The 26062-nt window shown below is 44.0% G+C and overlaps 1 protein-coding gene across 2 annotated transcripts in view; it reads left to right on the top strand.

Annotated features, from left to right (window-relative positions):
• The window catches only part of LOC126473350 (macrophage colony-stimulating factor 1 receptor-like), a 326467-nt gene that overhangs the window by 117124 nt on the left and 183281 nt on the right, over nucleotides 1-26062 (top strand). For both annotated transcript variants that reach the window (XM_050100347.1, XM_050100348.1), the window contains exons 4-6: nucleotides 396-567; nucleotides 13996-14094; nucleotides 19103-19170. In XM_050100347.1, coding sequence (XP_049956304.1) covers nucleotides 396-567; nucleotides 13996-14094; nucleotides 19103-19170 — 339 coding nt within the window. The remainder of the gene's footprint in view (nucleotides 1-395; nucleotides 568-13995; nucleotides 14095-19102; nucleotides 19171-26062) is intronic.

Here is a 26062-nt window from a genome sequence, read left to right as displayed (position 1 = left end):
TGGTACGGTTATCGCATACGTCCACGAGGCATCCTGCACATCTGCACAAGTGACACTCAAGGCACCTTCGGTTTATAGCGCATTTTACCGGTAGGTGGTGTTGCGCCGCGATGTCGATGAAGACCTTAAGCCCGATGGCCGACATGGTCCAAATGCTACTCATTTCTGCAGAACATACTAATGTTCATGTCCTGTGAATATGGACGTCCTATCTCTAATGTTCTATTTCTTCTGAACATGAGCGTACATCTGCCAAATCAGCGTACATAATATGACAGATTGTGAAATACGTCCTGAAGACTATCAATCTTATAGCTTGTGGCACTTCTGAGATCAGATGGCCTGTCAAAGTGTTGGTGGACGTAATATCCCGTCACTGTTGGCTTTCCCCGCAGACGCGACACAGGGACGTAATACTGGACATGCTGAGTCCGGGCCGCGACTACGTCATCACGCTGCGGCCACTCTGGCTGGAGCCCGCTGTCGGCCGCCTCTCCAGCGCCGATGCAGACATAGACGGCGCTTCCGACGCTACGGTGGCCGTCTTCAGAGACGCAACGCTGCCTGGTGAGTAAGACGCCGCTTGTGACCGCTTTGCGATAGGAAGCTGAGCAGTTCTCGGTCTGGCACAAAGCTGGGGTTGATGTTAAGGAAGTTGGTTTTTGTTGTGTTCATACAATGTCTCCTAGAGATCAGAAATGACCACTCTGTACTCGCTTTAAATTCCCCATTGGTCCTATAACGTCATCTGCGAACTCCCCGTCTCCGTGCGCTCGGAGACTTAATTCATCAGTTTCCGCCTCTGCCCTTTACCAGAAAATCATCAGTAGAGTCTGTTGTTGGGTACAAATGGATTCTACCCGCATAGAATACACGAGTACGCAAGTATAACCGCGGACTCAGGGCATCCCTGCTACATACACAACAGCTGGACGTTGCAGCGCCACACCTCTCTTTATGTTATTATTTAAACATACCTCAGTAAACGTGGTACTTAACACACAGCCGCGCGGGATTAGACGAGCGGTCTGGGGCGTTGCAGTCATGGACTGTGCGACTGGTCCCGGCGGAGGTTCGAGTCCTCCCTCGGGCATGGGTGTGTGTGTTTGTCCTTAGGATAATTTAGATTAAGTAGTGTGTAAGCTTAGGGACTGATGACCTTAGCAGTTAAGTCCCATAAGATTTTACATAAATTTGAACATTTTTTGAACTTAACAGACAGTTGACGTAACCTTTCAATCAGGTAAGTACACTGATAAACCAAAATATTATGACCACTGACCACTGCCCACTGCTACGTTGGATGCCGGCTGGTGGCGTTGCTGGCACGTGACTCGGTGACAAAAGTATGTAACCAGAGCAGACACGGCAGGAGATCACCCTAGCGCAGATATGGGCTGCATATGGGGAAATTTATTGAGATAAGCCACTTTGAAAAAGGGCAGATTATTATTATACAGAGCCTGTGAACTGTGGTGTGCATCTGCGGAAAGAGGTAGGACAGTGAAACTGCCACGAAGCGCAAAATGGTTGGACGTCCACGGCTCTTCACAGAATGTGGGGTTCGGAGGATCATCTGCTCTATGAAGTGGGGTAGATTGTGCTCTGTGGGATCTCTGCCGAAAGAGCACAACGCTGGTGCACGCACATGTATTTCGGAGCACACTGTTTATCGTACATTGTCCAACACGGAGCTCCGCAGCAAACCACACCTACGTGCTCACATGTTGACCCAACGATATCGTCAATTACGATTGCAATGGGTACGGGACCATCGGAACTCGACCTTCGAACACTGGAAACGTATCGGCTCTTCGGGAGAATCACATTTGCGCTACACTGGGTCTATGGTCGTTTCTAAAAACGTGGCTCGAAACATACAGCACGTCACGGACATAGGCTGGTGGGAGCAGAATTGTGCTATCGGAGACATTTTGCTTGCTTGCTTGGGACCTGTGGTAGTAATCGATGACAACTGCTATACACCTTCATCCCCTCATACTTGATGTCTTCTCCGACGGCGATGTCATTTTTCAGCAAAATAATTGTCCGTGTTTCGGAGTCAGAACAGTGCAACAGTGGTTTCAGGAGCGTTATAGTCAAATCACGTTGATACCTAGGCAACCAAATTCGCACGATGTCAATCCCATTGAACCCATCTGGGTCGCAATGGGGCGCCACCACCGCGTACGCAAATCAGCGGCCCGTTATTGACGCGAATTCCATGACTTTTGCGTACATCTAACGCGACATACTTCCACAAACCTATTAACAAGCTGTCGGATCCCTGATAAGCAGAATTACTGATGTATTTCGTTCCAAAGACGCACAAACACGCTATTAAGCAGGTGGTCATAATGTTTTGGCTCATCAATGTATAGTAATTCAACTTGACAGTTTCAAACTCCTCACCAGTTCCATAAAGGTTCTATGCGTTCCCAAAAAGTAACAACTGGAGATCATCTCTATACTTTCCTCTAACTATCGATCACCGATTCAATTCAAACTACAATAACTCCAAAATACTCAACAAGACTTGATTATAAAAAAAAGCAATGTTCTCTTTATGAAGTTATATTTAAATTCAAATTATTATTGCAACATATGCATTCACTTTAGAAAATCACTTGCATCGATGTATTTTATCATAGATTAAGTTTTACATTAACATCGATGTTAGTCGTGTGAGATCAAGACTAGAACTAACTAATTATCTTTACATGTTCAATTTACAAAATTGATCGTCTACTGTAATGTTTGTTAAAGACAATTGAATGTACACTACTGGCCATTAAAATTGCTACACCAAGAAGAAATGCAGGTGATAAACGGGTATTCATTGGACAAATATATTATACTACAACTGACATGTGATTACATTTTCACGCAATTTGGGTGCATAGATCCTGAGAAATCAGTACCCAGAACAACCACCTCTGGCCCTAATAACGAATTTGATACGCCTGGGCATTGAGTCAAACAGAACTTGGACGGCGTATACAGCTGCCCATGCAGCTTCAACGCGATACCACAGTTCATCAAGAGTAGTAACTGGCGTATTGTGACGAGCCAGTTACTCGGCCACCATTGACCAGACGTTTTCAATTGGTGAGAGATCTGGAGAATGTGCTGGCCAGGGCAGCATCCAGAATGGCCCGTACAGGACCTGCAACATGTGGTCGTCCATTCTCCTGCTGAAATGTAGGGTTTCGCAGGGATCGACTGGAGGGTAGAGCCACGGGTCGTAACACATCTGAAATGTAACGTCCACTGTTCAAAGTGCCGTCAATGCGAACAAAAGGTGACCGAGACGTGTAGCCAATGGCATCCCATACCATCACGCCGGGTGTTACGTCAGTATGGCGATGACGAATACATGCTTCCAATGTGCGTTCACCGCGATGTCGCCAAACACGGATGCGACCATCATGATGCTGTAAACAGAACCTGGATTCATCCGAAAAAATGAGGTTTTGCCATTCGTGCACCCAGGTTGGTCGTTGAGTACACCATCGCAGGCGCTCCTGTCTGTGATGCAGCGTCAAGGGTAACCACAGCCATGGTCTCCGAGCTGATAGTCCATGCTGCTGCAAACGTCGTCGAACTGTTCGTGCAGATGGTTGTAGTCTTGCAAACGTCCCCATCTGTTGACTCAGGGATCGAGACGTTGCTGAACGACCCGTTACAGCCATGCGGATAAGATGCCTGTCATCTCGACTGTTAGTGATACGAGGCCGTTGGGATCCAGCACAGCGTTCCGCATTACCCTCCTGAACCCACCGATTCCATATTCTGCTAACAGTTATTGGATCTCGACCAACGCGAGCAGCAATGTCGCGATACGATAAACCGCAATCGCGATAGGCTACAATCCGACCTTTATCAAAGTCGGAAACGTGACGGTACGCATTTCTGCTCCTTACACGAGGCATCACAACAACGTTTCACCAGCCAACGCCGGTCAACTGCTGTTTGTGTATGAGAAATCGGTGGGAAACTTTCCTCATGTCAGGACGTTGTAGGTGTCGCCACCGGCGCCAACCTTGTGTGAATGCTCTGAAAAGTTAATCATTTGCATATCACAGCATCTTGTTCCTGTCGGTTAAATTTCGCGTCTGTAGCACGTCATCTTCTTGGTGTAGCAATTTTAATCAGAGGGCGATGACACACTCTGGCAGAATTTTCTTCCACACGACGGCCTTCGCTTTTTGAACAGTACCCGTCAGCTTTCTGTTTGGCGGCAATGACGAAGATGCTGCCGACTTCGTGTTACGACAAGGAACAGATGCAAAAAACTTTTAAATATACTAATCCAAACTTTACAATAACACAAATTGCACTGACAATAATGCTACTAAATATTTAACGTCATACACGTATAACACATATAGAGTACTATTACCTGCCAACTGACCTCTAGGAGACATGATGGAACTGTCTAGATATTCGGTTACACTAAAACATGACTTCTTCTTTCTCTTGTGCCTTTGGCCAACATCGACGCGCATGGTCAGCATGGTTATTGGCGGGATTGGCATTCTTAGTTTAAGGGGCGGCCGGATGCCTTTCCTATCACCACCCTGTTACCCTCCAGCCCGGCACTCGCCTTGTGATATGTGGGAAACTGCCGAAGAACCGCATCCAGGCTGGCCTACACACTAATCTTCATCGTTAATCCGCCGGGCGGATCCAGTCAAGGGCTGGCGCACCCTCCTGTCCCAGAAGTGGCGCTGTAACACACACAGCTATCCATTCGGATTATAGTTGGGCGTGACGATTATTATATACTAAGACAATGTCTGATCGGTCAGCAGTGAATGTTGCTCTGTTTATACACACACACTGAAGAGCCAAAGAAACTGGTACAACTACCTAACATCGTGTAGGGCACTCGGAGCAGTACTGTGTTTGACATGAGCAATCCTGATATACAATGTCTGTACTGTACATATTTCGATCAGCCCTAATCAAATGGAGTTGTACACGTTGACGGAACTTACAGGCATGGTTTTCGTGTATGGACAAGCAAGTGGAAGTAGCAGAAAAGCTGAAAGGTTGTATAGGACCAAATATTTGTGCAGAAGACATCATGCTCACACCACGTTTCCAACGATTAAATGGAACAGGCTGTGGGTCAACAGAACAGCGACCGAAGAGGATGAGCTTGGATTTCATAGTTGAAGAATTGCGGAACTTCACACGCTGAACTACGAAATCCTTGCTTGAATATGACCAGCCCTGCTTGTGCAGCAGTGAAACGCGTGCCTGAATCTCGGTCCGACCAAGCACTGTTTCATTCTGCTTTTAACCTAGCCTTCACCTCTGAACGCTATGAAGATCCGCAAGGACCAACCAGTGGTTGGGATTCCACGTTTAGCCGTAGAGTCCTTTCTCTGGTAGGATTAACGGGGTGGGTTAGGGACGCGCAAGTCGCCGGCTTCGCGTCCAACTGAAAGACTTTGTCAGGCCTTGGAGTCACAAGGGTTATTACCGCTACGGAAGACTACAATACCTAGCGTCCTTCTTCCGATTTTGCAACTAAGTTACTGACTTTGTAATGGTCTCCGAAATGCAGTACACATTTTCCACATAATGAGAGACATTAGCATCTCAGTTGGCTTGAACACAATTGAAGCAGGGGCGTTGAAGCAGCATTTATCGACGGGGCTACGGTACAAGGTGCACTGCCTTAAACACGCATTTGCCATTGGAACAGCTTATTGCTAGGTACTTCCCGTAGTACATATGCACGTAACGAGTATGAAGTTGGTAGGTTCTCACTGTCAAAGAAAGAAAGGGCGGGCAACAGATTCCGAAACTGCGCTGAATGAATCTACTGAAGATAAATTGAACTTCTGCTTTAATTCGTCTGCAAGAACAGCTGTCGCGTATTAGGGTCAAAATACAGTGACAACAGTGACATCTATCGGTGACGTGGAGAAAGTTGGAGCCGAGACGTGTGTTCGTACATATTGCGCAATATCTGAGTCAAAAGTTTACTTGATTTGCGGACTGTTTTTGTTTGCACGGTTTTTAGGCGTTTTTTTTTAGTATTTCGGTAAAATGGGTAAATTTTAATACTGTACAAAAATAAAGTTACTTTTTTTGAGAGTTTCCCCTTTCTGGAAAAAGATTTGTCAGGAGAATGTTCCTTCTTTATTGACACTAACGAAACAGGCTTGGTTACCGTCACGTACAGGAAATTGGCTACACCGCAATAGAAATCGTTCTGTTTTCTCGAGTTTTCGAAGTGTAATTCCATGATAACAGTGCAAAGACATTTCAGGTTGAGCTACCGAAACTGATCCTCAGAGTGGATGAAACATTCGCAGTTGGTACTGACAGTTTGTAGACACAGGATGTGTATTTAAAGAGAAGGGCCCAGACCGCCATCGTGTTTCTGACGAAAATGTCGCACGAATTCAAACTGCGTTTCATGAAGTGCTACAAAATCAACTCAACATACCAGTCGGGAGTTACAGCAGCCTACAACAACAATTTGGTATGCTTTAAGAGGTCGGTTGATTACGAAGCCGTACAAGTTACAGGCTGTACGTCGTGATGACAAACGAAAACATGTATTTTCTGACGAGCTTCAGAATGCTACTGACAATGATAAAACTTTCGCAAAATGCATCATGTTCAGGGACAATGTGACTTTCACCTTAGTGGGAAAGTAACGAACAGAATGTTCGATTTTGGGTCCTACAGAACCCACATGCACGCAGTGAACATTACAAGATTTACGCAAAGTCAGTGTTGTTTTTTGCGAAATCGCACTCATCTGTTTGTGGCCGTTCTACATAGATGGATTCACTGGTAACACCGAGTGAGGTGGCGCAGTGGTTAGCACACTGGACTCGCATTCGGGAGGACGACGGTTCAATCACGCATCCGGCCATCCTGATTTAGGTTTTCCGTGATTTCCCTAAATCGCTCCAGGCAAATTCCGGGATGGTTCCTTTGAAAAGGCACGGCCGGCTTCCTTCCCCATCGTTCCCTAATCCGATGAGACCGATGACCTCGCTGTTTGGTCTCCTCCCCCAAACAACCCGTGTCAACCGAACGGTTAACGATCTTGTTATGTGATAAAACTGGTTGTTTCCGAGACTGAACGAGGACAACTTCATTTTTCAACAACACCCGACAGCCCCCTCCTTGGAGTCGCCAAATTCGTGAATATCTGGATGAAACGCTAACGAGTCACTGGATTGGTCGTCCTACAGCCGGCGATTTCGGACATCTCAGCTGACGCCCTGTGACTTCTTCCTGTGGGGTTTCATTAACGACAACATTTATGCACCAACACTACCATAGAACCCAGAAGAGTTGAAGAATCGGATCTATACTGCCATATCATCAGTGACAGTGGGCATGCTTACCTGTGTATGGGAGGAATTCGAGTATCGCTGTGATATTGTTATTGTCACTGATCGAGAACATAACTGAATGTCTGTAATCTGAGCTTGAGAGATTCATAAACATATATCCCAAACTTCATAGATGTATGTCTTACAGTTTAATAAATATATGCATCCAGTCCATTCCCTGTAAAAACAGCGCACACCATTATGAAGTCATCACCTGCTTAGTGCCTAGTTGACAACCAGGGTCGATGGCTTCAGTAGGGTCTGCACTACACCCGAAACCTGTCGTCAGGTTTTACCAACTGAAATCGTGACTCATCTGACCAGGCCAACGTTTTCCAGTCGTTCAGGGTTCAACCTATATGGTCACGAGTCCAGGAAAGGTGCTTCAGCTGATGTCGCACTGTTAACAAAGGCACTCACGTCGGTCATCTGCTGCCTTAGCCTGTCAACGCCACACTTCGCCACACGGTCTTCGTGCGTCCCACATTTATTTTTGCGGTTATTCCACGCAGTATTGGTTCTCTATTAGAACTGACAGCTCTTCGCAAACACCGCTGCTCTCGGTCGCTAAGGAAGGCCGTCGGCCATTACGTTGTCCGTGGTGGGAGGTAATGCCTGGAATGTGGTATTCTCGATACACTCTTGACACTGTCGATCTCGGAATATTGAATTCCTTAACGATTTCTACATCTACATCTACATGGATACTCTGCAAATTACATTCAAGTGCCTGGCAGAGGGTTCATCGAACCACCTTCACAATTCTCTATTATTCCAATCTCGTATAGAGCGTGCAAAGAATGAAAACCTGTATCTTCCTGTACGAGCTCTGATTTCCCTTATTTTATCGTGGTGATCGTTCCTCCCTATGTAAGTCGGTGTCAACAAAATATTTTCGCATCCGGAGGAGAAAGTTGGTGATTGGAATGTCGTGGAATGTCGTGAGAAGATTCTGTCGCAACGAAAAACGCCTTTCTTTAAATGATTTCCAGCCCAAATCCTGTATCATTTCTGTGACACTCTCTCCCATATTTCGCGATAATACAAAACGTACTGCCTTTCTTTGAACTTTTTCGATGTACTCCGTCAGTCCTACCTGGTAAGGATCTCACACCGCGCAGCAGTATTCTAAAAGAGGACGGACAAGCGTAGTGTATGCAGTCTCCTTAGTAGGCCTGTTACATTTTCTAAGTGTCCTGTCAATAAAACGCAGTCTTTGGTTAGCCTTCCCCACAATATTTTCTAGGTGTTCCTACCAATTTAAGTTGTTCGTAATTGTAATACCTAGGTATTTAGTTGGATTTACGGCTTTTAGATTAGACTGATTTATCGTGTAACCGAAGTTTAACGAATTCCTTTTAGCACTCATGTGGATGACCTCACACTTTTCGTTATTTAGGGTCAATTGCCACTTTTAGCACCATTCAGATGTCTTTTCTAAATCGTTTTGCATTTTGTTTTGATCTTCTGATGATTTTATTAGTCGATAAACGACAGCGTCATCTGCAAACAACCGAAGACGGCTGCTCAGATTGTCTCCAAAATCGTTTATATAGATAAGGAACAGCAAAGGGCCTATAACAGTACCTTGCGGAACGCCAGAAATCACTTCTGTTTTACTCGATGACTTTCCGACAATTACTACGAACTGTGACCTCTCTGATAGGAAATCACAAATCCAGTTACATAACTGAGACGATATTCCATATGCACGCAATTTGCCAGGTTTCGAGACAAAGTTTCGTTGTGGAAACTGTTATAGGCGTCTCGCATTGAAGTCCGTGCTAAATTTCGAGGTTCTGTAAAAGATCGCCAATCTTGGGGATTTTGCGTCTCAAATGGAAGGTCCCATGCATCTAGCTACAATTACCATTGCGCGTTCAAAGTCTGTTAATTCCCTTCGTGCGGCTCTAACCACGTCGGAAACCTTACCACATGAACCACCTCGGTGCAAATGACAGATCCGGCAGTGGTACTGCCCTTTATACTTCGTGTGGGCGATTCTACCGTCATCTGTATATGAACATATCGCTTGTGTAACCTCAGTGTATTATTGTCTCTCCAAGTTTATTTGTTTGTTACTACCGTTGTTTCACGCTTTTGGAATCGAATGTTAGTCGCGAGAAGCACATCTGAATCGGGCTGCATACTGCCGCGGGCCGCAGTTTGACGACCATTGAACTAAAGGCTATACGGTTCCCCAAGCTACCCTGCAAACCCCCCTGAAAATTCGTTTAGTAGTTTTGGATATCAGCTTGTTCAAAGAGAAACCAAAGACACGACGGTTTTTCAGGTTCAGTTATTACTATAGAGATACAACTTAGCTGAGTCATCCTGCATATTTTCCACAAACCGCACTATGGCCTGAGGCGGAGAATGCTTCAAGTATCACTGTTATTGCTCTGTTTCCTGTCTTATTCGCGAATGATGCGTTGGAAGCCTCTGTGTTCACTGAGCCATATGTCTGTGAGAGGAAGTAATATGCTGCATGACTTTTATTGAAGCGCGAGTTATCATAATTTTAAATATAAACCTGTCCCTTGTGCACAACGCTCCACTTATCAGCGTCTGCCACTGGAGTCTGATGAGCGCAATTAGTAATGGTCATGCGCTTACTAATGAACCTGCGCAAAACGTGTTACTCTTATTTGGACGTTCAGTATCTCTTCCATTAAACTGCCTGGCAAAGCATCCAGGCGGACGAGAAATGCATAAGACTCACTCAAACTATGGCTCTGTTAGGTATAGATTCCTTGGGATTCTTCTGATGACTGTCTCACAAGTAACTACCGCAGATAGTTTCCGTGTGTCGCTCCAGTTTAAGTCGCTTGAGCGTATACTCCTAGATACTTACTTATAGAGACTCATTCCAAAGACTGAATGCCAAACGTATAATTGAACAATAATTCGCTTTTCAGGTTTTTTTGTACGCAGTACGCTGCTATATTGGCTGAAATTAGAGTCAACTGCCAATCTCTGCAAGGAGTGTCAATAGTGTGTTTCGTTCCACTTATCTGGCGTTACAACTTCACTATATACGAGGTCTGTTCAAAAAAAATTCCGAAGCATTCGTAATTTCGCACCATTGGTGTACTGGAGCGAAATGCGGTTGGCATCCCTGCACATCCTGTGTTTTAATGTGTAACTGCCGGAAGTTTCATTATTGTATCTTTGTTAGTTATTTTTCAGTGCTGTATTGAGTAGAACGTTGTGTTGCACAGTTTGCGGATTTCGAGAGGATAGAGCTAGAGGAGCAACTCGTTTGCACTAATTTTTGATGAAACTCGTGGAACTCTTTACAGAGACGCACCAAATGATACAGGAAGCCTACGGTCATGAGTGCTTAAGCCGTACTCGTTGCGAATGGCCGGACAGAAGTTAAAGGTGACCCTCGTTCACGGCGCCTTTCGACGGCTACCGATGACGCTCACGTTATGAACATCAACGAAATGCAGGTGCCAATCGAAGACTGACTGTTCGAGAGATTGTAGAAGAATGTGACATTGCAGTTGGATCATGTCATGAAATCCTGACACAGCATTTTGGAATGCATCGTATTACCGCAAATTTCGTCCCACGTTCATGAGTCAAGACCAGAAAGACCTTCGCCTCACAATCTGTGAAGCGCTTTTGGAGCGCGCAAATGAGGACGAGATGTTCCTTAAGAGAATCATAAGCGATTATGAGACATGTTGTAAGTAGCCTGTTGTCAGCGCTATAGACTGTGTTAATATCGCTGACAGTGCTCTGCGCCCTCGGCAAGAGATTCTGTGGTCGGACGGACTAACAGACAGCGAGTGGATAGGGAAGTGTATGGACATGATTTTCTTCGTGGAGACTCTGTTTTGCAGGACACGCAATGTAAAGTGAGATGAAATGATGTGTTTATAAGAAAATGTGCAAGGAAATGTATGTGATGGATGGTTGATAATGCTTGGGCAGTGGAATTATTGACAACTCTATAATTTTTGGAACTGGATGTCACAGGAATAAGGTAAAATTTTCTAAATACACTGTTTGCTCCTCAACAAAAATCTTTCTTTTGCTAACCACATGTCTCCTAGTAGTTAGAGTCTATAGTAGTTAAAATCTTTTTATTGAGCTGGCCGGTGTTGCTACTTGCTGTAACTGCTGTAGTTCGCGTTATCAAGATTTTCTGTGAGGTAAGTGACTTAGGAAAAAGAATGAGGTTTGTATTATCGGGATTCGTGATTGAAATGAGTTTAGACAATTAACAGAGTTGGAGGTAGTTTCATATTTCTTTAATTTCATGTTTTTGGATTTGTATTATTGTTAGGATTTTTTGCAATTCAGGGCCTTTCTTTGTGTTAATTATTGGAGGTCATGTTGTCAATGTATAGCTGTCAGATTGCGTTGGGCTTGTATATTGTGGGTTATAAATGAATGGGTTAAGTTTGAGTTGTCTTTGGCAGGGAAAATTCGGTAGGTCAGTGCTTAATAAAAATAATTAATTCAGTGTGTCTATGGTTATGGTGTTGAGTTCTGAATGGGTCGGGAAGGGTACTCCAAGACGAAAGAAACCTCGTCAGATCAGGTCAAATATCAAACCTATGCTGATAGTTTTAACTTTGAAGGATCAGTTCACCATGAATTCGTTCCACAGGGACAGGCTGTTAATCGATGGTTCTATTGGGACGTGCTGCGACGTCTGCGAGAAAATGTGAGAAGGAAACGGCCTGAAATGTGGCGATACAATTCATAGCTCTTCCATCACGAGAACGCACCCGCCCATTCATCCCTATTGGTGAGTGACAAAAAACGCAATCACTGTGCTGCCTCATCCTTCGTACTCTCCAGACCTGGCCCCTGAGGACTTTTTTTATTTCCAAAGTTGAAAACTGCATTGAAAGGACGAAGATTTACAACGATAGACGAGATAAAAGAAAATTCGCAAACGGCGCTTCGTGCGATCCGGCAAGAGGGGTATGCAGGGTTGGGGGAGGGCGGTGGGCGGGAGGGGGGGGGGGATTAAGTGGAAGAGACCAAACAGCGAGGTCATCGGTCTCATCGGATTATTGAAAGATGGTGAAGGAAGTCGGCCGTGCCCTTTCAAAGGAACCATCCTGGCATTTGCCTAAAGCGATTTAGGGAAATCACGGAAAACCTAAATCAGGATGGCCGGACGGGGGATTGAACCGTCAACCTCCCGAATGCGAGTCCAGCGTGCTAACCACTGCGCCACCTCGCTCGGTCCAAAAGGCGTACTAAGATTACTTAAGGAAGTGGAAACGGCGATGGGAGCGGTGTATCAACTGTGGAGAAGCGCATTTCGAAGGAGATCATTCACAATAAGTATAATGAAGAGCCAAAGCAAGTGGTGCACCTGCCTAATATCGTACAGGGCCCCCGCGAGCATGCACAAGTGCCGCAACACGACGTGGCATGGACTCGACTACTGTCTGAAGTAGTGCTGGAGGGAACTGACACCATGGATCCCGCAGGGCTGTCCATAAATCCGTAAGAGCACGAGGGGCTAGAGATGTCTTTTGAGCAGCACGTTGCAGTGCATCCCAGATATGCTCAAAAATGTTCATGTCTGGGGAGTCTGGTGGCCAGCGGAAGTGTTTAAGATAAGAAGAGTGTTCCTGGAGCCAATCTGTAGTAATTCTGGAAGTGTGAGGTGTCGCATTGTCCTGCTGGAACTGCTCAAGTCCGTCATAATGCACAATGGACTTGAATGGATGCAGGTGATCAGAGAGGGTCAGTCAGAGTCGTATCTAGATATATCAGGGTTCCCATATCACTCCAGCTGCAATTGCCCCACACCATTACAGAGACTCCACAGCTTGAACAGGCCCCTGCTGAAATGCAGGGTCCATGGATTCATGAGGTTGTCTCCATACCCGTACACGTTCATCCGCTCGATACCATTTGAAACAAGATTCGTCCGACCAGCCAACATGTTTCCAGTCAACAATAGTCCAATATTGGTGTTGACGGACCCTGGCGAGACATAAAGCTTTGTGTCGTGCTGTCATCGAGGATACACGAGTGGGCCTTCGCCTCCGAAAGCCCGTATCGAATGGTTCTCACGCTGACACTTGTTGCTGGCCCAGTATTGAAATCTACAGCAATTTACGGAAGTGTAACGCTTCTGTCACATTGAACGATTCTCTGCAGTCGTCGTTGGTCCCGTTCTTGCTGGATCTTTTTCTGGCCGTAGCGATGTCGGAGATTTTATGTTTTACCGGATTCCTGATATTCACGGTACACTTGTGAAATGGTCGTACGAGAAAATACCCACTTCATCGCTACCTCGGAGATGCTGTGTCCAACCGCTCGTGCGCCGAATATATTACCACGTTCAGACTCACATAACTCTTGATAACCTGCCATTGTAGCAGCAGTAACGGATCTAACAAATGCGCCAGACACTTGTTGTCTTATATAGGCGTTGCCGACCACAGCGCAGTATTCTGCCTGTTTACATATCTCCGTGTTTGAATACGCATGCCTGTACCAGTTTCTTTGGCGCTTCAGTGTAATAGATAAACGTAGAAAAATTTTGTGGACGAAGTTCCAGAATTTTTTGAACAGACCTCGTAGAATAGAATCATCCACCAACTTGACAAACAACAATAAGATGCAGAACTGTCTGTTGCAGCGAAGCACAACGTGTCGGGCGTGGTGGACGTGCGCACACGTGTGATAGCGCGACCGGACGGCACCGTCGGCGCCTTCGTCTCCTGGCTACCTGGTGAAGGTGAGTCAATCATAACATTCTAGCCACGCTTAAAATATGTGCTTGATCCATTTCTGTTGCCCATTTCTGTTTATTTAATACTGGTACTCTTTTTGACGTACTACACTCATTCATCTTGTTGAACTGCCGAAGATTACTTTCGGCATGCAAATTTCCTCGTCAAATGCCCATTCAGTGCGCTTTTTCAAAGTTATACTTAAGTTTTTGAAAACGATATTAACAAGTGTTTATAGGGTAATTACCGTATCGGGAGACCTACGAATGAGTAAGGCGCAATAGCAGTCTCAGTTCCGCTGTGGTGCAGCCGAATGATGTACCTCATCTCAAACATCATACATGGAAGCTCAGTAGGGTTTCTGAGCAGGCTGAAGTGAGATAACAAATATTATCACATCCACATGAAATAAGAAAGGGAATGAAAATGTATTCTGCACTTGCATAACTTTCCTCATTTCTGACAGGTACGTGAATTATCATTATTTTTATGACTTTCCCTGGTCCTTAGAAACCGAATGTGTGTAAATCACGTTCAAGTCACGCAGTTAATATAGCGGACAAACTTTTCGCCTGTTTCCTTGCGCACTGGGCGTGGCTCACTCGTCTGCTCTGTTTTGATTTCTCACACAAAACTGCATCGTCTTCCCGTCCGTCATTTTCCTGTTACGAGGGCCAGTATACCAAAACCATATTTTTTAAAATATTTGTTAACACGTGACATAAAGCCGCGTCATTCCCACGATCAATTTAAGTTTGCCTGTCCTTACAAAGTGCCTGAATTCCACAGAAGATCGTTTGGCAGTCTGTACAATGTAGGGTACGGAGGATCTAATGACTTAGATAACATAATTTCCAAAATAAAGCAAATGCAAAACTGTATAAGCACGCATGACGACGACTCATTTCCTCGTTTACTTGCTTGATAGAATGTTAACTACACAGGTCATTACCTGTTCACGACTTTTGCTATTCAGACTACATTTGGGCCTTAATACTATTAGGCTATCTTCAATTTGTGTGACATTGAACCGTACGTTATAGTCTTTATTGTGTGTTTCCACAGCGTCAGTGTAATAACCGAAATAAATTGTACTCGTAACTGCAGATTTCTTCAGCGGTGACGAATTCAAAAATCAAAGATTGCAGTTGCAGGAAATTGAAAAAAAATCCAAGATGCTGTCGGTGGGAAATTTTAAAGAAATCCAAGATGGCGAAACTAGCTCAGCTGTGCTTCATAATCCCATCCTGTGATGTTACAGTGTAAGATGGTGCCTAATACAAAATTTTTTATCAAATATTGTACCTGCCACTTCACAGTCTGCACTCACAGCAGAAAAAAATATACGTAAGCTTCACCTTAATTACATAAGGTGGTACCGTGTTCAAAGATATTTGCGAACACTACAGTACTTTCCAAAACATCACGAAAACATCACCTGAATTACATAAAATGGCGCCATGTTCGAAAATATTGTCAATACTACAGTATTGCCATGTTGAAAAATACTCAAACTTCACTTGAATTAGCGCCACGTTCAAAATAGATATTGACAATATCTTAGTACTTAAAAAAAAGCATAAGCTTCTTCACCTGATTTTCGTAAATCGGTGACAGTCTGCACATGCTCACACACGTCTGTATTTCATCTCACTTTTAAAAAATGTTTATGTCAAATACTGTACACTTTTCACGTGTCATCTCTCTCTTTGTCTCTCTCTTACAAAGTAATCATGGAATTGTGTGTTTTTTTAATCAAAACCCAACAATTTTTTACAAATACTCCCTACCCACCCCTACACACATACACACGGACACACGCAAGTATATGCACACACGAACACCTGACTTGCATTAAGTCCAAAAGTATCCGCAGTACCAGTATTTCCATCGTCAAAAATATGTAAGCATCCATAATTCTGACCCATAAGTTTTGTTTATTTTCTATAAAAGAGTGAAGACCGGAGATTATTTGTGATTCCTAAAGTGGAATATAATTGTGCAGCACGGAACTACAAAAAACAGATAACCATCCACAGTATTTAGTTGAAAAAATCGTATGTAGAAAAGGAAACTAAACTTTCGTAAAATAACTGGATTTTGACAAAACACACACCCCTGTGTGTGTGTGTGTGTGTGTGAGAGAGAGAGAGAGAGAGAGAGAGAGAGAGAGAGAGAGGGGGGGGGGGATATCATGTAAGATGTACAGAATTTGATATTAACATTTTTCTTCGAGTGAGATGAAATACAGATGGTACAAGTACATGTGTGTGCATGTGCCGACAGGTGTGAATTTACGCAATACAGCTGAAGAAGACTTTGTAATTTTTTAAAGACGTCATCAATTCAAGTGAAGTTTACGTATTTTCCGACATGTAAACACTGTAGTATTGACAATATCCTTTACACAATATAAGTGAAGCTTATGTAATTTTTGAAACTACTATAGTACTGGCAAATATATTAGACGTGGCACCATTTTATACAAGTTAGGTGAAGCTTACTCATTTTTTTATGCTTTGTGCATACATATGAGATGATGGGTTCAAATGGTTCAAATGGCTCTGAGCACTATGAGACTTAAGATCTGAAGTCATCAGCCCCCTAGAACTTAGAACTACTTAAACCTAACTGCCCGAGGCAGGATTCGAAACTGCAACCGTTGCGGTCGCGCGGTTCCAGACTGAAGAGCCTAGAACCTCTCGGCCACAACGGCCTGCTGATGATAGGTACTGGTACAATATTTAATATAAACGTTTGGAACTTGACACACTCTTGGATCGTAAAGTCAGAGGGATCACAAAGCACAAGTGTGTTGGTTGAGCTGTTTTGGAGCTTGTTGGTTGAGTTGTTTTGGAGCTGGAGCTTTTTGTATGTTCCACCTCCGCTATCTTGGATTTTTTCAGTTTCCTGCCAACACCATCTTTAAGTTTTGAATTTCCCACACCACCATCTAATATTATATTTCGTACCAACACCATTATTCATTCTTTTTAATTTCCTACTACTGTCATTGTGGATTTTTCGGCGACTGCAGCGCTGACTAGTGGTCGACACTTGAACTGTGTCCCAGAAGCCCTATAGACAGACTAATGCCAATAACATAATTTTCTCAGTGACGGAGCAGTGAAAGGACAGTGCTTTGGAAAGAGATTATGAGAAAATCAGCAACAAAGTAAAACGATTGTAGTTCAGGCGAATGAAATCAGGCAATGCTGAGGGAACTGCATTAGGAAATCAGTTTCTGAAAAAAACAGATTTTTAAATACTTCAGATATTCTTTTATGAAGTTATTTGTGTGTAGTATAGTCTAGTACTGAAGTGAGGCGTAGATGATAAACAGTGCAGAGAAGAAGGGTATAGAACCAACTGAAATGCAGTGCTACAGAACAACGCTGCAGATGAGATGAGTGACTCAGATAACTAATGATGAGATACTGATCTGGAAGAAAAGGGATTTATGGCAAAACTTGATTTAAAGTAGGGATTGGTTGATTGGACACATCCCAGACCACAGGTTATGGAGAAAAGTAAGTGGATTAGAATTATAAAGGGAGATGATGACGTTACTACAGCAAACAGATCCAAATGGCTGTAGGTTGTTGTAATTATGCAGAGATGTGGAGGCTTTCGCTGGGGGGACTAGCGTAGAGGGGGACATCAAATCAGTCTTCGGACTGTATATGAGAATAACACTAACAATATTTCAAACGGTTTTTTTTTTTTTTTTTTTTTTTTTTTTTTTTTTTTTTTTTTTTGTAGATAACGTAGTCATTGTTGTTGTGGTCTTCAGTCCTGAGACTGGTTTGATGCAGCTCTCCATGCTACTCTATCCTCTACAAGCTTCTTCATCTCCCAGTACCTACTGCAACCTACATCCTTCTGAATCTGTTTAGTGTATTCATCTCTTGGTCTCCCTCTACGATTTTTACCCTCCACCCTTCCCTCCAATACTAAATTGGTGATCCCTTGAGGCCTCAGAACATGTCCTACCAACAGATCCCTTCTTCTAGTCAAGTTGTGTCACAAACTCCTCCCCAAATCTATTCAATACCTCCCCATTAGTTGCGTGATCTACCCATCTAATCTTCAGCATTCTTCTGTAGCATCACATTTCGAAAGCTTCTATTATCTTCTTGTCCAAACTATTTATCGTCCATGTATCACTTCCATACTTGGCTACACTTCATACAAATACTTTTAGAAACAACTTCCTGACACTTAAATCTATACTCGATGTTAACAAATTTCTCTTCTTCAGAAACGCTTTCCTTGCCATTGCCATCCTCTCCACTTTCTACCATCATCAATTACTTTGCTCCCAAATAACAAAACCCTTTACTACGTTAAGCGTCTCATTTACTAATCTGATTCCATCAGCATCACCCGACTTAATTCGACTACATTCCATTATCCTCGTTTTGCTTTTGTTGATGTTCATCTTATATCCTCCTTTCAAGACACTGTTCATTCCATTCAACTGCTCTTCCAAGACCTTTGCTGTCTCTGACAGAATTACAATGTCATCGGCGAACCTCAGAGTTCTTATTGCTTCTCCATGGATTAGAATACCTACTCCGAATTTTTCTTTTGTTTCCTTTACTGCTTGCTCAATATACAGACTGAATAACATCGGGGAGAGGCTACAACCCTGTCTCACTCCCTTCCCAACCACTGCTTCCCTTTCATGTCACCCGACAGTACAAATTGTAAATAGCCTTTCGCTCCTTGTATTTTACCCCTGCCACCTTCAGAATTTGAAAGAGAGTATTCAAATAACGCAGTCATCACACATTAATTTCCGTGCCTTTCATGAGAATTATTAATGCTGCAAAGATAATCTTGGAATTTTACAGCTAATTTAGTACCCTGAAGAAGTGCAATTTTATTTTTTCTATGTAATCGGGAGAGAGCAACGCATTTCCGATATCTATGTGAAAGTCTTTGCCAGCAGTAAGACATTTTGTCCCTGATACTTTTTCCATTAGTGGCAGCGTAATGTTTTTTTTGCAGACGCGACCTGTTTCAGCGACATCTGGCGAGCGCCGCCGGAGGACGTCAGGGTACATCGCGCCCACGAGGTAAGACACAGCAGGATTTAGAAGCTCTGCTGAGTCGTACATCTTGACATCTGACTTGAAAGAAAAGCTTTGATTCGCGCGCGGAAGAACACTACCTACAGGGTGTTTCAAAAATGACCGGTATATTTGAAACGGCAATAAAAACTAAACGAGCAGCGATATAAATACACCGTTTGTTGCAATATGCTTGGGACAACAGTACATTTTCAGGCGGACCAACTTTCGAAATTACAGTAGTTACAATTTTCAACAACAGATGGCGCTGCAAGTGATGTGAAAGATATAGAAGACAACGCAGTCTGTGGGTGCGCCATTCTGTGGGTGCGTCGTCTTTCTGCTGTAAGCGTGTGCTGTTCACAACGTGCAAGTGTGCTGTAGACAACATGGTTTATTCCTTAGAACAGAGGATTTTTCTGGTGTTGGAATTCCACCACCTAGAACACAGTGTTGTTGCAACAAGACGAAGTTTTCAACGGAGGTTTAATGTAACCAAAGGGCCGAAAAGCGATACAATAAAGGATCTGTTTGAAAAATTTCAACGGACTGGGAACGTGACAGATGAACGTGCTGGAAAGGTAGGGCGACCGCGTACGGCAACCACAGAGGGCAACGCGCAGCTAGTGCAGCAGGTGATCCAACAGCGGCCTCGGGTTTCCGTTCGCCGTGTTGCAGCTGCGGTCCAAATGACGCCAACGTCCACGTATCGTCTCATGCGCCAGAGTTTACACCTCTATCCATACAAAATTCAAATGCGGCAACCCCTCAGCGCCGCTACCATTGCTGCACGAGAGACATTCGCTAACGATATAGTGCACAGGATTGATGACGGCGATATGCATGTGGGCAGCATTTGGTTTACTGACGAAGCTTATTTTTACCTGGACGGCTTCGTCAATAAACAGAACTGGCGCATATGGGGAACCGAAAAGCCCCATGTTGCAGTCCCATCGTCCCTGCATCCTCAAAAAGTACTGGTCTGGGCCGCCATTTCTTCCAAAGGAATCATTGGCCCATTTTTCAGATCCGAAACGATTACTGCATCACGCTATCTGGACATTCTTCGTGAATTTGTGGCGGTACAAACTGCCTTAGACGACACTGCGAACACCTTGTGGTTTATGCAAGATGGTGCCCGGCCACATCGCACGGCCGACGTCTTCAATTTCCTGAATGAATATTTCGATGATCGTGTGGTTGCTTTGGGCTATCCGAAACATACAGGAGGCGGCGTGGATTGGCCTCCCTATTCGCCAGACATGAACCCCTGTGACTTCTTTCTGTGGGGACACTTGGAAGACCAGGTGTACCGCCAGAATCCAGAAACAATTGAACAGCTGAAGCAGTACATCTCATCTGCATGTGAAGCCATTCCGCCAGACATGCTGTCAAAGGTTTTGGGTAATTTCATTCAGAGACTACGCCATATTATTGCTACGCATGGTGGATATGTGGAAAATATCGTACTATAGAGTTTCCCAGACCGCAGCGCCATCTGTTGTTGAAAATTGTAACTACTGTAATTTCGAAAGTTTGTCTGCCTGAAAATGTACTGTAGTCCCAAGCATATTGCAACAAACGGTGTATTTCTATCGCTGCTCGTTTAGTTTTTATTGCCGTTTCAAATATACCGGTCATTTTTGAAACACCCTGTATATACAATACCGGAAAGAACAGTAGCAACACCACTATTATTATTTGTGGCCATATTGGCTACATTCGGGGACCGTGACTGTGTGTAATAATTACTTACTTGTATTTTCTGCTACCAGTCACTTTTATTTGTTTTTACGTTTAATTTAACTTACTGCAGCGCGTGTCGAGCATATTCTATTCATCTTAAGGCGTTTATACGAGGGCGAGTCAAATGAAAACCCATAATTTGTAATAACAAATCGAAATTTGGCGCCGTTATTCTGTAAGTTGGTAAGCATGCTACAAACGTTGTGCAGAATGGACTGTAGGTGGCAGCATAGTGCAGGTGCACACACACCGTCGCAGTATCAGTATAAAGATGGCCGCCCCACTTGCGACTTGCACCAGGGAAGAACAGCGTTCTGTTATTCAGTTTTTGCGTAGTGAAGGTGTGAAACCTATTGAAATTCATCGACGAATGAAGGTTCAGTACTTCAGTACGGTGATGCATGTTTGTCACAGCAGCAAGGCTACGAATGGAGTAGAATGTTCGCAAATGCTGTGACTTCAATGGAACATGCTCCTCGTCCAGGTCGGGCACAACGAGTTGTGACTCCACAGAACACTGCAGCAGTTGAAGCCGTAGTGAAGGAAAACTGCCGACTGACACTGAATGACATTGCAGCATGTTTACAGATTAGTCATGGGTCAGCACATCACACTGTGCATGATGTGCTCCAGTTTCACAAAGTGTCTGCAAGCTGGGTGCCACGGCAGCTGACTCCTGAAATGAGAGAACGACGTGTTGATGCTTGTGAAGAAGTTTTTCGGCGCTTTGAACGAGAAAATGATGGCTTCCTTGCAAGAATCGTTACTGGGGACGAAACCTGGGTTCCCTTCCATCAACCGGAAACGAAGAGAGCGAGCAAGGAATGGTACCATTCCTCATAACCCAAACCAAAGAAGTCTCCAACAGAACCGTCACCAGGGAAGGCGTCATTTTGGATAATTACATGCCTAGAGGGACCACTGCCACCAGTGCATCATACACAGATCTCCTAAAAAATCATCTGCGGCCTGCATTCAAATCAAAGCGACGTGGATTGCCGTCAGCAGGTGTCCTTTTGCAACATGACAATGCAAGGCCCCACACTGCCCGTACAACAGTTGCAATAATCACAGACCTGCATTTTGAGTATCTTCCTCATCGACCTTACTCGCCAGACCTTGCCCCAAGTGATTTCCATATGTCTGGACCACTCAAAGACGCAATGGGAGGAAAGAAGTTCCGTTCTGATGAAGAGGTACGCCACGTGGTGCATGAGTGGTTGCGCGGACTACCAAAAGAATTTTTTCTAAAGGAATTTATGCACTTTGTAAGCGCTGGAGGACTTGCATTGAGCGTGGGGGAGGGGGGGGGGCGGATTATGTTGAAAAGTGATACAGCTTTGTACCACTTCTGCACAATAAATAATATTTAAAAAAATATTTAAGGCTTTCATTTGACTCACCCTCCTATATACAGAAAATTGTTACTTAAAAATAAAATTAACTTAAGAATTTTTGTGTATTGTTCGCTGCTGGTGTTGCTATTGGGATATTTGGAGGGAGGTAGGAAGGGCAGTGGTTGGCAGAAATTGAAGTCTAGTAATGTCTTCTGCTTGTGTGAAACTATTTCTCGTTGATTATTATGATTGACACAAAAGTCTGTGTAGGATTAGATAGTTTTCCATCAATTGCTACTGCGCAAAAATCATGTGATACAGTTTTTTATTTGACAGTTGTTCACTTGCAATCTCGGCGTCCCAAAGCTTCTTTTGCATGATTGGTACCTTGGCGGAGCTGTTGCCAGACGTTACACTATTGCACTGTTTAATTTGGCACTGTTTAATTTGGCACTGTTTAATTTGGCACTGTTTACACTTAACACAATATGGCGGTCTTGCACCGTGTGAATGAGTATTGACTAAGGCATTTTACATCGATATTCGCGATACTTACAGTCTGTTAGTAGTTTGTTTCACATTGGCACATCTTACATCTATTGCATTAAAATTGGCAAGGACTGCAGAAGAATTATGAGTTCTTAAAACTCATCATTTCACTGAGAATATTATCTCCAATATTATGCACTTTGAATGAAAATTTCCATTTCTTCCATGATACCCCCTCTGCAGAAAAATTTGTGCAGTGAATTATTTAGACAGTTAGTGGCAGAATCCACTGAAGAGGCAAAGAAGCTGGTAGACCTGCCGAATATCGTGTAAGACCCCCGCAAGCACGCAGAAGTGCTGCAGCACGACGTGGCATGGACTGGACTAATATCTGGAGTGGTGCTGGAGAGAATTACACCATGAATCCTGCAGGGCTGTCTATAAATCCGTAAGAGTGCGAGTGGGTGGAGATCTCTTCTGAACAGCATGTTGCAAGGCGTCCCGGATATGCTCAGTAATGTTCATGTCTGGGGAATTTGGTGGCCAACGGAAGTGTTTAAAACCAGAAGAGTGTTCCTGGAGCCACTCCGTAGCAATTCTGGACGTGTGGGGTGTCGCATTATTCTTCTGGAATTGTTCAAGTCCTTCGGAATGCACAATGGACATGAATGGATGCAGGGGATCAGACAGCACGCTTACGTCCGTGTCACCTGTCAGAGTCGTATCTAGACGTATCAGGGGTCCCATGTCACTCCAGCTGCACACACCCCATACCATTACAGAGCCTCCACCAGCTTGAACTGTCCCCTGCTGAAATACAGGGTCGACGGATTCGTGAGGTTGTCTCCATACCCGTACACGTCCATCTGCTCTACACAATTTGAAATGAGACTCGTCCGAACAGGCAACATGTTTCTAGTCATCTACAGTCCAATGTCGGTGTTGTCGGGCCCTGGTGAGGCGTAAAACTTTGTGTCGTGTTGTCATCATGGGTACACGAGTGGACCTTCGGCTCCTAAAGCCCATATCGATGATGTTTCGTTGACACTTGTTAATGACCCAACATTGAAATCCACAGCAACTGGCGCAAGGGTAGCACTTCTGTCACGTTGAACGATTCTCTTCAGTCGTCGTTGGTCCCCTTCTTGAGGCATCTTTTTCCAGCCGCAGCGATGTCGGAGATTTGATGTTTTATCGGATTCACTCGCGAAATGGTCGTACGGGTAAAGCCCCACTTAATCGCTACCTCGAACATGCTGTGCCCCATCGCTCATTTGCCGACTATCGCATCACGTCCAAACTCACTTAAATCTTGATAACCTGCCATTGTAGCAGCAGTAACCGACCTAACAACTGCGCCAGACACTTGTTGTCCTATGTAGGTGTTGCCGACCGCAGCGTCGTATTCTGCCTGCTTACATATCACTGTATTCGAATACGCACGACTATACCGGATTCTACGGCATTACAGTGTAAATAGTTCAATAGTATAATGTCTCATAACAGCTCCGCCACGTGTCAGTGAGGCAAACGAAGATTTGGGATGCCAAAATCGTAAGTGAACAACTGTCAAGTAAAAAAGTGTATTACACTATTTTCGCGCAATAACAATTGATGCAAAACTATCTACATCCTACACAGGCTGTCGTGTCAGTCATAACAAACGAGACAGAGCTGCACGGCAGGAGAGGACGTCACTAGACATCGTTTTCTGGCCTATCACTGCTCCCCACCCTCCAAACACCCCAACAGGCACTTTAATACATTTTATTTTTGAGCGATTTTTTGTATATATAAACGCCTGAAGATGAACAGAACACGCATGAAACACATTGCAATACGTTAAATTGAACTTAAAAACAAATAAAAGTGCATGGTAACAGAAAATACAAATACGTTAGTTGTAACATCACTGCTATACTAGCAGTTCCCTTGTTGGTTTCAGCGAGGGGTTTAGTACTGTTAACTTAGATATTTTACTTTTGAAAATGAAACTGCAGAACTGATCAAAGAGTGCTGTACAGAGATCCGACAGCTACGTGGAAAATAAATGAGCCCAATCATCCGTGTATTAGAGAAGCCATCACATTAAGAAAAAGTGCTCTGAGAGATCTCACAAGGGAGCACTTGCTCCGTTCTTGGTCCGTTGCTTTTCTGCCTGTACATCAATGATAATCTATCTGCAGTCTTGTAGCTATCATTTATCTATGGACGACATCTAGGGTCGTTACCCGTGAACCAGTATTTATTAGCAGCATTGTTTGATCAGATGAGGGGCAAGTCAAACTTGATGGAATTGTCAAGAAGCGCAATTGTGTACGTATTGAGCTATAGATAATTGCCACATTACTACTGAAAAGGCTTTGACTATGCCTGGTGCGGATTTGTGGTGCAGTCCGTGTCCTAGGGAACTCATTGACGTTTCCATTATGGAGGTAGTGTAACTGGAGAGCAGTACCCGACAACGTGTGCTTAATTTATTTTATTGGCAATTCGTACAGTGTATTGTAATGACAGGTTTTGCTACAAACAAGATAGTTCCCCGCCACACTGTCATAGACATATGTGAGCTTACCGGTATCAGAAAGCGGGGGCCCAATTGAGTTTCCTGCAGGTTCTCCTGATCTTATGGCTCTCGATATTTGTTCTTATATGGCAAAGAGGGAGAGTCTACCGATGTAGATCGTGTAACCTGGACACATTTTTGGATGGGTCTCAAGAGGAGTGTGTAGAAATTCCATTAGTACAATCTATGAAACCTGTCGTGAAGGCCAACAGTTTAAAGATTATTTTTAACTACCATTTGAATCATTTAGTTCAACCCGAAAGTACTCTCGTTGGTATGTGGATATATTTATTTTTGGTTCACCCTGCATTAGTAGTACGTAACAACTGAATGTGTTTTCTGTGAATGTGTTTCTTGTGCTGTAAATCGCCCTTGGCATTCAGAAGATTTAGTCTACTGTCGGTGTAACTTCGTACTTTTACGCACCATGGGAGAGAATGTAATTGGTAAGACTTACAATTCTCTTCGGCACTTAGAACGGCTACCAGAGTGCATTAATGTTGTTTGTGTTTAGAGTTATCACTAAGACTGATAGGGTATCCATCAGATGTTGACTGATCACTGTGAAGGGTTCGGAGGTGCTGCAAACTCGCGTGAAGCAGCGTTATCAACACCTGACGGAGTTTGAAAGTGGCCTTGTTGAGGGTCTCCATTTGGCCGGCTGGACTAATCGTGCAATATCAGATCTGAGGGGCATTCGATTGTGACAGTGGCCCGATGTTGAATCGTATGGGAACGTGAAGGCATTTATAACTCGTCG

Source organism: Schistocerca serialis, chromosome 4 (assembly GCF_023864345.2).
Source record: "Schistocerca serialis cubense isolate TAMUIC-IGC-003099 chromosome 4, iqSchSeri2.2, whole genome shotgun sequence".
NCBI classification, from domain to species: domain Eukaryota; kingdom Metazoa; phylum Arthropoda; class Insecta; order Orthoptera; family Acrididae; genus Schistocerca; species Schistocerca serialis.
Note: the sequence above shows the minus strand (reverse complement) of the source record. Positions and strands in the feature narration are given on the sequence as shown.